Source organism: Stenella coeruleoalba (genome assembly GCF_951394435.1).
Source record: "Stenella coeruleoalba genome assembly, chromosome: 3".
Lineage (NCBI taxonomy): Eukaryota > Metazoa > Chordata > Mammalia > Artiodactyla > Delphinidae > Stenella > Stenella coeruleoalba.
In genome coordinates this window covers 83,191,160-83,207,000 of record NC_137148.1, presented here as the reverse complement: position 1 = coordinate 83,207,000, position 15,841 = coordinate 83,191,160, and the positions used below count along the sequence as shown (strand labels likewise).

The 15,841-nt window shown below is 32.2% G+C and overlaps 1 protein-coding gene across 14 annotated transcripts in view; it reads right to left on the bottom strand.

Moving 5' to 3' along the window:
• Positions 1-15,841, bottom strand: part of PPIP5K2 (diphosphoinositol pentakisphosphate kinase 2) — a 75,361-nt gene that overhangs the window by 49,597 nt on the left and 9,923 nt on the right. For 13 of the 14 annotated variants that reach the window (XM_079917132.1, XM_079917140.1, XM_079917143.1 and 10 more), the window contains 8 exons: positions 14,952-15,147; positions 12,349-12,439; positions 11,016-11,101; positions 9,822-9,976; positions 8,312-8,413; positions 7,029-7,190; positions 5,518-5,639; positions 4,156-4,257 (listed from right to left, as the gene is read on the bottom strand). In XM_079917132.1, the coding sequence (XP_079773258.1) occupies positions 4,156-4,257; positions 5,518-5,639; positions 7,029-7,190; positions 8,312-8,413; positions 9,822-9,976; positions 11,016-11,101; positions 12,349-12,439; positions 14,952-15,147 (1,016 nt within the window). Of the gene's footprint in view, positions 1-4,155; positions 4,258-5,517; positions 5,640-7,028; positions 7,191-8,311; positions 8,414-9,821; positions 9,977-11,015; positions 11,102-12,348; positions 12,440-13,975; positions 13,994-14,951; positions 15,148-15,841 lie in introns of those variants that run through there. The other variant, XM_079917135.1, reaches the window with a different exon arrangement.

Genomic DNA, 15,841 nt, shown 5'->3' with positions numbered 1-15,841 from the left:
CTCGTTCTTTGAGAAGATAAACAAAATTGATAAACCATTAGCCAGACTCAGTAAGAAAAAAGGGAGAAGACTCAAATCAACAGAATTAGAAATGAAAAAGAAGTAACAACTGACACTGCAGAAATACAAAGGATCATGAGAGATTACTACAAGCAACTCTATGCCAATAAAATGGACAACCACAAAGAAACAGAGAAATTCTTAGAAAAGCACAGCCTTCTGAGACTGAACCAGAAAGAAACAGAATATATAAACAAACCAATCACAAGCACTGAAATTGAGACTGTGATTAAAAATCTTCCAAAAAACAAAAGCCCAGGACCAGATGGCTTCACAGGTGAATTTTATCAAACATTTACAGGAGAGCTAACACCTATCCTTCTCAAACTCTTGCAAAACATAGCAGAGGGAGGTACACTCCCAAACTCATTCTACGAGGCCACCATCACCCTGATACCAAAACCAAAGATGTCACAAAGAAAGAAAACTACAGGCCAATATCACTGATGAATACACATGCAGAAATCCTCAACAAAATACTAGCAAACAGAATCCAACAGTGCATTAAAAGTATTGTACACTATGACCAAGTGGGGTTTATCCCAGGAATGCAAGGACTCTTCAATATATGCAAATCAATCAATGTGATACACCATATTAACAAAAAGAGGAATAAAAACCAAATGATCATCTCAATAGATGCAGAAAAAGCTTTTGACAAAATTCAACACCCATTTATGATAAAAAACCTCCAAAAAGTAGGCATGGAGGGAACTTACTTCAACATAATAAAGGCCATATTCGACAAACCCGCAGCCAACATCATCCTCAATGGTGAAAAACTGAAACCATTTCCACTAAGCCCAGGAACAACCCAAGGTTGCCCACTCTCACCACTATTATTCAATATTGTTCTGGAAGTTTTAGCCACAGCAACCAGAGAAGAAAAAGAAGTGAAAGGAATCCAAATCGGAAAAGAAGAAGTAAAGCTGTCACTGTTTGCAGATGACATACTATATAGAGAATCCTACAGATGCTACCAGAAAACCACTAGAGCTAAACAATGAATTTGGTAGAGTAGGAGGACACAAAATTAATGCACAGAAATCTCTTGCATTCCTATACACTAATGATGAAAAATCTGAAAGAGAAATTAAGGAAACGCTCCCATTTACCACTGTAACAAAAAGAATAAAATACCTAGAAATAAACCTACCTAAGGAGACAAAAGACCTGTATGCAGAAAATTATAAGACACTGATGAAAGAAATTAAAGATGATACAAACAGACAGAGAGATATACCATGTTCCTGGATTGGAAGAATCAATATTGTGAAAATGACTATACTACCCAAAGCAAGCTACAGATTCAATGCAATCCCTATCAAATCACCAGTGGCATTTTTCACAGAACTAGAACAAAAAATTTCACAATTTGTATGGAAACGCAAAAGACCCCAAATAGCCAAAGCAACCTTGAGAAAGAAAAACGGAGCTGGCGGAATCAGGCTCCCCGACTTCAGACTATACTACAAAGCTACAGTAATCAACACAGTATGGTAATTGCACAAAAACAGAAATATAGCTCAATGGAACAGGACAGAAAGCCCAGAGATAAACCCATGCACATATGGTCACCTTATTTTTGATAAAGGAGGCAAGAATATACAACGGAGAAAAGAGAACCTCTTCAATAAGTGGTGATGGGAAAAGTGGACAGCTACATGTAAAAGAATGAAATTAGAACACTCCCTAACACCACACACAAAAATAAACTCAAAATGGATTAACGACCTAAATGTAAGGCCAGACACTATAAAACTCTTAGAGGAAAACATAGGCAGGACACTCTATGACATAAATCACAGCAAGATCCTTTTGACCCACCTCCTAGAAATGGAAATAAAAGCAAAAATAAACAAATGGGACCTAATGAAACTGAAAAGCTTTTGCACAGCAAAAGAAACCATAAAAAGATGAAAAGACAACCTTCAGAATGGGAGAAATATTTGCAAAGGGAGCGACTGACAAAGGATTAATCTCCAAAATTTATAAGCAGCTCATGCAGTTCAATCTCAAAAACAAACAACCTAATCCAAAAATGGGCAGAAGACCTAAACAGACATTTCTCCAAAGAAGATTTACAGATTGCCAACAAACATATGAATGGATACTCAACATCAGTAATCATTAGAGAAATGCAAATCAAAACTACAATGAGAGGGCTTCCCTGGTGGTGCAGTGGTTGAGAGTCAGCCTGCCAATGCAGGGGACACAGGTTCGTGCCCCGGTCCGGGAAGATACCACATGCCACGGAGCAGCTAGGCCCGTGAGCCACGGCTGCTGAGCCTGCGCGTCCGGAGCCTGTGCTCCACAACGGGAGAGGCTACAACAGTGAGAGGCCTGTGTACCGCAAAAAAAAAAACCTACAATGAGGTATCACCTCACACGTGTCAGAATGGCCATCATCAAAAAGTCTACAAACAATAAATGCTGCAGACGGTGTGGAGAAAAGGGAACTCTCTTCACTGTTGGTTGGAATGTAAATTGATACACCCACTATAAGAGAACAGTATGGACGTTCCTTAAAAAATAAAAAATAGAACTACCATACAACCCAGGAATCCCACTACTATGCATATACCCTGAGAAAACCATAATTCAAAAAGGGTCATGTACCACAATGTTCATTGCAGCTCTATTTACAATAGCCAGGACATGGAAACAACTTATGTGTCCATGGACAGATGCATGGATAAAGAAGATGTGCACATATGTACAATGGAATATTGCTCAGGCATAAAAGGAAACGAAACTGAGTTATTTGTAGTGAGGTGGATGGACCTACAGTCTGTCATACAGAGTGAAGTAAGTCAGACACAGGAAAACAAATACCATATGCTAACACATATACATGGAATCTAAGAAAAAAAATGGTTATGAAGAACCTAGGGGCAGGATGGGAATAAAAACGCAGACCTACTAGAGAACGGACTTGAGGACACGGGGAGGGGGAAGGGTAAGCTGGGACAAAGTGAGAGAGTGGCATTGACATATATACACTACCAAATGTAAAATCGATAGCTAGTGGGAAGCAGCCGCATAGCACAGGGAGATCAGCTCAGTGCTTTGTGGCCACCTAGAGGGGTGGGATAGGGAGGGAGACGCAAGAGGGAAGAGATAGGGGGATATATGTATATGTATAGTTGATTCACTTTGTTATAAAGCAGAAACTGACAAACCATTATAAAGCAATTATACTCCAATAAAGATGTTAAAATAAATAAATAAAATAAATATAAAAAAATAAAGTAAATGGACTGTAATCCCCTAACTTCTTTAATTATCTGCCCTGTAGCACAGATCACTATAGACTGAGATTTCATTAAATCAAATAAAATAAAGCTGCTATATTTATTTTGCCCACGTAAGAAGAAAAATATTTCAAACTCAAGTTACTGGAAGATAAAACTGTCTTAGCAGGAATGGTAGGGTACAATTTAACACTTGCCAGACTGTGAGACATAGAACATAACTCTATAGAATAAGTTACCCAAAAATATGTTTTGTGTTAAATAAGTTTGGAAATATTGGTTTAAAAACAAAATTAAGTATTTTTGCCCTCCTCTCCACCCCAATCAGGACTCCTAAGAATATTTAATACGCTAAGATAAAGCTCTAAGCTGTGAATATGAAGCATTTGGTCAACTCACCTGAGTGACAGGTGAATTTCAAGCAGTAACTTTCACTAGAATTTATGAAACACTTTGGCAATGTTGGTCTAATTAATTTACTTCAAGATATAACTGTATATTTTTCCTTTACATGATGAGAGCACTAAAGTTGTATGACCACTGACCACGAACCTTTAGGGAACACATCTGTTGGCACCTCCTTTATTCTTATGGCTTAATTCAATAGTTCTATAACTATATAAGCATTTTTCAGGATTTTATTTGGAACAACAGAAAAGATCTTTAGTCTAAATAGCCCCATGTAAAGCATATAATCTATTTCTCCATCTGCAAAGTCAATCATATGAAAACATACACAGTAGAGTGTCTAATAATTATTCAGAAATATAATCTTCACTGTAATAGCACTAACCAATGGGGAAAACCCAAGGAGTTTCTAAATGAAAATATTTAAACTTACATAGTTCCAGATGTAGTTGGTACAATCGGGATATCTTCAGCTTCTAAGGGTATGGACCAGGGGATATGAAACTGTGGAGCAAGCTCTCGCATTACAATATTCCTTCAAGACAAAAAGAAAAGAAAAATTAAACTAGTTCATTTCAAGACAAACCTGGGTATTTAATGACAAATAACTGAGTATTATAGGAGGTAAAGTCAAACTATCTAGTGATTATGTGAATACAGCACATAAAAAGTAACCTAAAAAATCAATCCTGGTCAAGAAAAATTAGATCAGCAGTGCTACACTGTTGTATAGAACACACTAACAGGATGTCGTGAATTTGGCTTTACTTATTTACTCTCATGTTAAAAATATAAATTACACAGGATTCAAGTAAATCACTGTAACTGTGTATCTACTTACAAAGATTCTGAAATCCAAGATTATCTCTTCTGTGTGGCCATTGATCATTTCTTTCAGTTTTTATTTATCACCTGCAAAGCTATTTTAAACTATTGCTCATGTTTAACAAATTTCTTATTACTCTTTGCTAATAAGGTTAATAATGAAAACATGTTTAAGTAATTATAAGACATTTTTTGTTTTGTTTAAATTTAGCATTTATTTATGCTAAAATTTAGTAAGCTCCCCCAAATTTCACTTTAAGGGTAAGTTCACAAACCTTTGAAATATACTATAACAGCTGACCCCAATTATTAAAATACATTTTAAAGTGTAAGTTTTTTACGGCTTTGTCAAATATACTTTGAAATGGTTTAAAAATAGTTCTTGTCTTTCAAGTCGTCTAAATCAGGATATAAGAAAATAAGTCAAAGAATATAAAAATGGCATTTCTATATGCAATAATTTCTTTTATATTCACTTCATAATCTCATGAGATTATTTTAAAGTAACATATGCGTGTAGAGAGCAGAATCATTCAAAAGAATTCTAAATTCCAGATATTTCTATTTTATTCTGGTTACTTATTCTGGTTAATTTTGAACCATTAAGTACTATAATTACATATCAAAAACTTGAGAAACAAAATAATCAAATAAATTAGCCATTTTGATGAATAACCACTGTAATAATCACTAAAAATCACTGTTACAGCATTTCTAAATCTATGAAGTTAAATACCTTTAAGCCTTTATCTATGCTGGTCATATATTGATTTGTCTTTCATAACCCAAAGTGTAATTCAGGATTTGGCATGGTCTTTGGGCATGTCATTTTATGAACATTGATTTTTACTCTGCAGTGTTTACAAAACCCTGATCACTTGATGTTTACCATTATTTGGTTTCTGAATAACCAGTATGCATTAGCTGTAACAAAAGTAAAGAGGAAGAAGTATAAAGAAGAAAATCTTACCCAAGTATTTTTGCACAATCATCATAATACTTCATGGAATTTTTCACAAAACTGAAGCCATTGACATCACAGACATAGGACTGTCCATTGGCCCGTAACAAATCAAAGCCACAAACTGTTTGCTATTTAAAATAAAGTATAAACTTTAAAGTTCCATTTGAATTATGACTTACAGTTTTCCAGTCTTATTAGAAAACATCAAATTTTATAACTGCCTAAAAGTATATTACTGTTTATCAGTTTACTTCATAGCAAGTAAAAACAAAGAAACTACATATCTGTAACTTGAATACTCTGAAATATGCATGTCATATGATTATTTAAGTTCTTCCTATGAAGTAGATGTAGAACAATAATGCTTACGGGACTAGAGAGGCCAAAAAATTCTTCAATTAACATTTTATTAAAAAATAAAAGTAAAAATTTTTAAAGCCTTCAATAAATTCTGTGCTAGTAGAAATTATATCATTTTAATCCAAAAAAAACCACAAAAAGCTAAACAGGAGAAAGTTTTGAAGACATATCCCAGAGGAAATGTCCCATTATCCCTATGAATCTTTTAAACGCTGATAACCACATACTTGTGAGCACCTGAAATAAATTTACTTTATTTGGGAGAAAACAGTTGAAGGGTATGAATTTCCTGCTCGGGCTCCAGGAATTTTCTGATCTTCTACATTTTATATTCACATATCACATATTAGTATAATGTTATTTTAAGTCAAGGCTTTTGGAATCCTGGTATTACAAAATTAAAACAATTCACATAAAGCTATTAAAACATATTTCAGGCTAAGATTCCTTCCATGAGAGACTTCAAATTACTAAAACACAAAGAACTTATTTATTATTTAATAACCAGTAATATACACTAGTCTTTAAGTTACATATCCAAGGCAAGGCTTCAACAAGGTAAAGTTTATCCTTTATTAGATTCAAGTTGAACTACTCTATTTAAATCTTTACTGTACAGTACAGGCAAAGCCTAATAATACAGATTGAGAGAACTAGTCAAATGTCATAAGTAAAAAGTTTTCTTTAGGAAGTGTATTAGTATAGCTTTCATGAACATATTTTACTATACATAATAGGCTAAAGGATCAACTGCAAAGGCTAGAAGACTGATGACATTTTTTATTTAAAAAAATCATTTATCAACTCTGAATAGATACTTGTAATCAGTTTTGGTTATAGGGGTATGTTAAATAATACTCCTGTAATTCTACTGTTTCAGTTAAGTTTTCCTCTGTAATTGTAGTTTCTGAATAAATTGACACGGTTTCCTTCTATATAATACAGAAAGAATAAAGAGAAACAAAGGTCTTCATTTATTATATATTTTTAATATTAACGGCACTACAAGAATCCCTTGAAAAGTACATAAACCATTCAGATATACCACTTTATTTTCTCTGCTTCTCTCTCCTGTTATAAGCCCAAATAACATCTCATTTACTCAAAAAAAAATTAGAATTTTTACAAGAGTCTATATGGCCTGCATAACATCTTACCTTAAATGCAAGGCAAACTCTCCAAGCAATTAATTTCTCTCGTGCATTGAGAATAACAGGGTACCTTACTTCTTTTCCTTCACTATCTCGTTCCACCTTGCCATCAAGTGCAGGAGATTTTCGAGCTTCAGCATGGGCATAATCTGGACCTACTGTATAAACCTTTCAGAAATATTAAAATACATATTTTACTTAAAAAAATATATATATATATAAAAACAGCAGACAACAAATTCAAATAAAAATAATAAATAAAAAATACCTCAGTGTCCAGACTATTTTTTCACACATCTTTCTATTTTACATGTGAAAATTTTCAATACACTGGAAGAGGTTATAAATAATTAATTATACAGCAAAAATTGGTAAAGTAAGGTCCTGTTCTCTATAAAAAATAATTATACTGAACATTATGAGGGAATACTAGAATGCATATGATGTGACCCTTCTCAAATTGTTTTAGTTTAACAAAGTAGAGGTACAAATAAATTTAAAAATTACAGAAGGAAGTAACTGCCAAAATAAAGATATAAAAGGGGGTGGGGGATGAGGGACAGCATGAATTCAAAAGCAGACAAGAGACGGAAACGCACTCTAAGCAAAGGTAATAAACACAGACAAAGGGCAGAGAAACAAAACAGCATGATGTATTCAGGTAACAGTACGTATTTGATATGGTTTATAATGTAAGAAATAAGGTTTGTAGGACAGAGGGCAGACTGTGAAGTATCTATGCCAGCCTTATAAATCTGATTATTACCCTGTGGTCAATGAGGATCCACAAGAGAATTTTTAAAAAGAAGTTCATGATCAGGTTTACACCTAAGAAAGAACTCTCTAGACACAGACTGGCTGAAGGTAAAGCAGTTAAGACCTTATTTGTCACCAACAGAAATCACACCTATTTTTTTTTAAATCACATTATAGTTGTCAAAGTTCTCAAAATATCATTTACACTGATCAATGCCTGGAAACATCGTGGTGGCTATTAGACCCTTAGCCACTATATTTTGGGTTGGTTTTTAAATATTCAATAAAATCTGTCTCCTTGGTAATCCTGTGTGGTTTATTTTAAGCATTTAAGAACATTATCCTGTATAAAGGGTCCATAGGCTTCAGACTGCCAATGGCATTCATAATACAAAACAGATTAAGAATCCCTAGTTAAAAAGAAAGAGATTCAGAATAGAGGTTATATATAGCTAACTAAAAGGTAATCTCTTTTTCTGAGATCACTGGTAAACTCAAAATACAAAATAAAAATATACTTTAATCAATCCTACCTTAACATCAGTACCATCTGTGGGCATAAACTCTTCATATATATATGAGCCTGTTTTTCGTACATTGCTTTCTGGGGAATAAACACTACTTCTACTGCCAATCTGAAAATAAAAGAAGTCTATCAATGTAAAAACTAAATTATTCTCCTCATTTTTATAAAATAACCCTTTTTACCATCTATTTCCATCACTGATATTTCCAAAAATTTTTTTAATCAACAAATATTTAACAACACATTACATAGTTGACACTATATTATTTTTTGCTCTAATGGTAACTTGAATAGCGTAAAAATACAATGAACACTAAGAACAGTGTTTCTAAGATTCAACCATATTGCTGCATGTAACTACTTTCTTAATACTATAGAATTTTCCTCTGTATAAATAGCCCATAATTCATTCATTTGCCTATCAATATATATTTAGGTTGTTTTCTAAGCTTTAGCTAGTAGAGCAATCTTGCTTCGAACTTTCTTTTAAATATCCCCATGGCACACGTGTGCAGGAGTGTTTCTAAGGCATATACTAGAAATGGAATCGCTAGGTGATAGAATATGCTCACATTCAACTTACAAAATAATGCCAAAATCTTTTAAAAACTGTTTTAATAATTTCCAGTCTCTCCAGCAATGTATAAGAGTTTCTACTGATCTACAATTATCTATATTTGGTATTGTCAGACCTCCTAATATTTGCCACTCTAATGAATATAAAACAAGTACCTCATTGTGTTCTTACTTTGCATTTCCATGACTGTTTATGAGTGAACGTGTACATTTTTTTTTTTTTTTGGTACGCGGGCCTCTCACTGCTGTGGCCTCTCCCGTTGCGGAGCACAGGATCCGGACGCGCAGGCTCAGCGGCCATGGCTCACGGGCCTAGCTGCTCCGCGGCATGTGGGATCTTCCCGGACCGGGGCATGAACCCATGTCCCCTGCATCGGCAGGCGGACTCTCAACCACTGCCCCACCAGGGAAGCCCTGAACGTGCACTTTTAATCCTGATATATTGCTAAGTTATATTGCTAAGTAGAAATGTTGCTAACAACGTTTGGACTTGTACTTGTTTTCCAACTACCTCAATCTTTTTGATCATGCTAATTCAAAAAGTAATTCAATGTCATTACCTTTTAGACTTTACATTTATTTTATTATGGGTGTAAAATTTTGAGCATACTTTCATGTATTTAAGAGTTCATTGGCATTACTTTTTCTATGAACTATCCATTTGGAAGGCCATTTTTCTTAAAAAAAAATGCTGATCTTTACCGAATTTCTCACATGACAGATACATAAATGGAAGGTAGAAAGAAGATCAAATAATTTTCTTGGTATTCTGTAGGTAAGCTTTGCTTTTCTAACAAAGTATTGATATGATATCAGTTTTATTAATTTATCTCTAAATGATACATTGTTAATCTTAGTTTTACTAAATACTTCATTACTTTTAGTAAAATTTATACAACAATGTATTTAGAATAGTATTCACTAGGGTAACAAAGGTTTACCTTTCGAAAAAGTCTTTGACTTCCACCACCAGCAGATGTTGGATAATAAATGTAAACATTGTGGTCTTCTGCACTGACTGGCTTTTCTACAAATGGCTTTTGGAAAACTTCCCCATTTACTTCTACATGATCTTCCCCTTCAATCAGATTACATTCTATAAATCAAACACAATAGCAAGAAAAATTATATATTGTATATTACCTAGATATATTATTAAGGACTTTTTTTGTTTTTACTATAATAGAGATTACAAAGAAAAGTAACCTTGGATAATGTACTGATTTGATTTTAATTAAAAATATTTATGCAAACATATGATCTGTGACATTAGGAACTATATTCTTCAAAAATCTAATGGACTGGCCATTTTACCCTGCCACCCCATAGAATTCAAAGTTAGATATGAAATGATACACAAGAAAGATTGAGAAATAACTACATAATGCTATCATCTTCTGAAAAATGTATGGAATCATTATACCACAGATACCATAAAACATGAAATTATTTAAGTTAGAAAATTAACCAATATACAGAGTAACCAAGCAATCCAATCAGCAAGTTGTACCTCTAGACAAATGTGAAAAGTTCCCTGTTACAGATGGTACTATATCTGGTTTTTAATAAAAATTCCTCTAATGTACAATAAAGTCATCAAAATTCCCCCAAATAGTTATCAGAATATTAAATATTAAAACATATAAACATTTATCTTGCCTTTTTAGACTAAGTGTAACTTACATGCTATGCTTTAGATAACCAGGAAAATGAAGCAAAGGGTACTTTAAAATATTAATAAATAGTAGTATTTCAAAATTCCTACTCATCAGAAGTTTAGTTGTGGCATACTAACATGAAGTTTCTAATACTTAAACCAATAGTCATAGATGAATCACTCATTTACCCCAATCAATACAAATTTATTAAGCATGTAATTTAAAAATTCTTCTTTATGATTCTGATATGTCAAATGTAGACCAAAGAAATGTAGGACATACAACTCCTGATTATTAGTTAGCCTTGTAGTTCATAGTGTCACATTTTTATTGAAATTTAATTGCCTATTTGGATCATTTTTTAAAAATTGAATAGAATAACATAATTTAAATTCTTTCCATTTAATTATAGAAGACAGTGGCTCAAAAGTATGTTAAGTGACAAAAGATAGCTTGTTTAAAATCTCTTACTCTTACCTTTGGGATTATTTGGGTCACGATTCAAAATTGCGTAACGAGGAAGTAAAATACCTTCAGCTTGAAGAATACTATATACTTCTCTCCTGAAGAAAAAAGAAAATATCCTTACTGTTTTATTGTTCTGTTTCACAATGAGTATATTGCTGTACTGTTCATAAAGTACATTATTACTGTTCTATCATTAAAAAAGTCATGCATATAAAGTCTTTTTTTAAGTAAACAAATATGTCATTTAAAACATTGAAAAGCTGTATTCTAAGTAAATATTCAGCAATATTAGAACAAAAGTGTATGTACAATACTTTTTATGGCATATTAAAATACTAATTTTTAAAATTGGGAATGTAAGTGTATAAAAAGAAATGGTTAAAGTTACTATATCACAATGACAGAATATTACCTAAGTATTAAAACCCTTATACAGTACTCAAAGAATATTTAACAATGTGGGAAAATGTTTATAGTCTTTTAATAGAAATGTGATGCTAATTTTGTAAAATATAAGTGCATATATGTATTGCTTTCTATATTAAAAAAATATGGTAAACGTAGTGGCAGGGTTAAATGCCTTTCTTCATAATTTTATTTTTTAAATTTCTTAAAATGAATATGCATTTATATATATACATATATATATTTATACTATATAAACATGTAAACCTAGGAAAAATGTTATAAAAATTGAGATATTAACTATCTGGAAAAGGAAAAACAAAAATAGAAAAACAAAAAACTATAGGGCCTTACACTTCATATATCATTTTCATATGTATAACCTCATATTGTAATGCTAAGACAGAATAAAATAGAATACCGGTGAAATTATAAGGGTAGCCAGTAGAGTGAAACACCAATTAAATGAAATATATAAATGCATTTGTATTTTACAATTTCTTTTAAATATCTATGCTTTTGACCTGTTAAATGAATTGCTAAGATATACAGTAAAATATTTCTCAAAATGGTTCCACTTTACCATTAAAAACCTAGTTATAATGGGTAAAGCCGTAGCTTCATCATCAGTCACATGATAGAAAAACTGTTCATAATTTTCAGTGGTTTAGTAGGGTCTGGAAATTAAACAGACCTGGTTTAAGTCCTTGTCCCACTACCTGAGAAACTACTTGTGACTTTTGGCAAACTAAATGATCTGCCTGATTCTCAAGTTTTGTCATCTGTAAAACTGGGTATAAATACCTATTTCTAAGTATTATTTCAAGGATACCACAAATTTATATATGTATAAAAACACCTGATACCATGTCAGTTTAAGTAGATACTAAATAAATGTTAATTTTCCTTCCTTAATTTAGCCAACTTAACCACTCACCTATCTTGTATGAGATACTGCATATTCAAGTCATTGATTACAAATGGATTCCTGAGTTTTGCATAGGCAACTGCCTTGTCCAGTGGAAATCCTAAGAACACATATTAACATATTCTGTAGAATCTCAAGATAAGTTGACATCTATAACTTAATCAACCTGAATTTATGCCATTTCCTATAAAAGACTAATTTCATTATGCATGTAACTGCTTTCTTTAGAAGATAGAATTATAAATACACAAAACTTGATTTATCTTGTACTAGTAAATAAATCTTATTTTTTCTTAGTGAATTTGATAGATAAGGCACAGCAAGCCAGTGGTTACATAACCCAATTTAGAGCACTGACATGTTAGTTGATGCCTGATTATTCAAAGTCACCTGACAGAAGGTAAGACTACCTCATACACAAATAGAAATCTATATACAAATAAGTGTATCACAATCACCTGGTGATTTTTAAAAAATTTATATAACTCCTCTTCTTCTAACGATATTTTGATGCATATACATATAAATTAGCTGATAATTCAAAGAACTTAAGCATCTTCAAAAACAGCAAAAGAAAAATTAATTTACATTCAACAGATATGCTCAAAATATAAAATATATGAGCAGAATCATGCTTGCTGTTAACTAAGTCAATAACACAGCAGAAATTAAGTCCTTACCATTTCTAGACTTCGGTAAAATTACTAATTACAATGAAAACAAATCAAATGGCAGATATAGTAAGAGATCTAAAAAAAAATCTAAATAATTTTAATGATTATACTTCACTCTCTGTATTAACACTAAAAGACTCCAATTTTATCCATCAACGTATAGTTTATGATTAAGAATGGCAGTATACCATAGATGTTAAGAGCATAAACCAAGGTTCAAACCCTAACTCCACCTTTCATTAGCTATGTGACCGTGGGCAAATTTATTTAATATCTCCAAGTCTCTGATTCCCAGCTGTAAAGGGGTATTTTAACTAAAAGGGTTTTGGGGAAATTAAATATAATACTGTATATAAAACACATTACAATACCTGGCATAATAAGTGCTCAATAAATGTTAACTATTATTATTCCCTAAACAACAATATTGTAATAAATAAGCAAAAGCGTAACAATCATCAGGCATACATAGCTTTAGCATTTAACTATAGTATGCTACAGTGTATCTGTGAAGACACTGTATTTTGTAGCATTATCAGAATAGTTAGTAGAGGGAGGAAGTGTTAAAGCCTACTGAAGTTAAAAAAACAAAAACAAAACAAAGAGCTATGGTCAGTTAAAAAAAAGATTTAATCCTAAATTCCTCTTAGCTTTTAACATTTAATTAGAAGTACTCTATACCAAGAATCAATGGGCCACAAATCACAAACCCATCTAGTGTTATAGACTCTTAAGAATTCATCACTTACTGTAAAGATGTCTCAATGTCTATGGTTTGAAGCCTTGTAACAGAATTCAGGAAATAAGAAACGCCTATACAGTCATTACCCTGCTTTTGTTGCTGTTAAAGAGGCAGCATGTGGGACACGACCTTAGGTAGTATCTAGTTTTTACAAGCAAATAACTAGCTTTAACTTAATAAATAGGAAGAACCACGTGACAGTAAGGGAAGAACACCTTACCATCAAGGATAAGCAAGTTTTAAGATCCTCTAAAATGAATGACTTCAGTCTGTAAAGAAGACCAGGGACTTGACTTCTCTATGAAATAATGAAAATCAATATAGGGTATGGGAGCACAAAAAATCTTAACCTGCTCCATCCCCTTCTTGCTGAAGGGGATGCTTTTTAAACACCTAACTAAAGTGAGACTTTAACACACCTGGAGGCTACATTAGTTTGGTAACAAAAACGATTTAATATGAATACATTTATAACTGAGTGCATATCTTTTAAATTAGAGCTCTTAATGAAAACTCACTTAATTCACAGATTCTTAGGTTATAAATTTTCAGACATACACTTAATAACTTTTGATTAGTGGACTTTACTTTGAAGAAATACTTAAGCTTAATTGATATTTCAGTTTGATTTATAAAAGACAGCAAGGAAAATATAAAATTCAAATATTAAGTTCTTAAGAAATAAAGCATGAATATGTATTGAGGAATGATAGATCATCTTCTATATGGCAAAACATATGGGCTTATAATATTTAAAAAATCAAGAATTTGTCCTAAGAAACTTACAGTTGTAAACAAAGACATACATTCAAAAAGTTCATCACAACCTTATTTTTAATAGTAAAAATTGGAAACCATCTCACTTTTAGGATATTGGCTAAGTATGATATAGATATAGTACATTCACAGGATGATATACTGTGACACCATTAAAAATCAGGTTTTTGACAAATGATATAGAAGGGGAAAACCTCTTGATGTAATTAGGTTAAAAATTAAATATAAAATTACATATACACTATAACACTAAATATGTTTTTAAAAAATACACACAGAAAAAAAGATTGGAAAGAAATATATCAAAATGTTAATATCACTTATCTGTGAGACTAGGTGAGTTTAATTTTATTTTTCTATTTTATCTATTAGTTTTATAGTTAGAAAGGATAAAGAGGTTTCCCTCCCTGTTTTACTACCTTTAGAATGAAAAGAAATAAGACAATCACACAAAGGCCAGTTTTCCACCGGTTCATTCAAAATAACATCTTCTTCAAATACTACTACTGTGATATATTTAAATAAGGAGATCCGTTCAAGAATTTCCTTCATTGGTTTGGATTTGGATTTCTTTGCCATGGAACATATTCCAACCACAATCTGCCTTTCTGGTGGCTAAAACAGAAAGAAAACAAAAAATCAGGTTGACTTGATAACAACTCCAAAGTACAGCTATCTTAAATCTCTGTCAGAGAGAGAGATTTCATCACATAAAGTATGTGATGAATCAATAAAAGTGACACATTACCCGAATAGGCATTTTTCAAGATTATATTGTTATAATAAATAATAATAATAGTTTTCTACAAAGGTCTGGAAAAATTTTTTTAAAGTTTCAGAACACTGTTACTATTTTCATTCAGATTTCAAACTTAAATACTTCCTTAACTGTCTCTAGCGTTTATTTGCTAAATAACAATTTAGCAAATTGTTAAATTGCTAAAGGAGCAAATAAGGCCTAAAGGGCCAATAGGAGTGAGATAAAGAATTCTCTTGCCTAAAATAAGATATTTTCACTACAAAGCTATGCAGTGTTAAAATATTTTTGTAGATTGAGCTTAAATATGAGTTGGTCACCAATGACAACTTAGAAGGAAATTTTGGAGAAAGCCACACTGCTAAACAGAGGTGTCTATGCTCTTTGACACCCCAATCTTCGTACTCAACATTCCTAGTTTATAGTGTTGCTCATCTCTGGCACCCTTGCTACAGCTCAAAGGCCATGATTCAGCCTGAAATTTAAAACGCAGAATATAGAAAACTTATGAGTAGCTCATGGGTTTATAAAATTACTCAAGATTCATTCTGA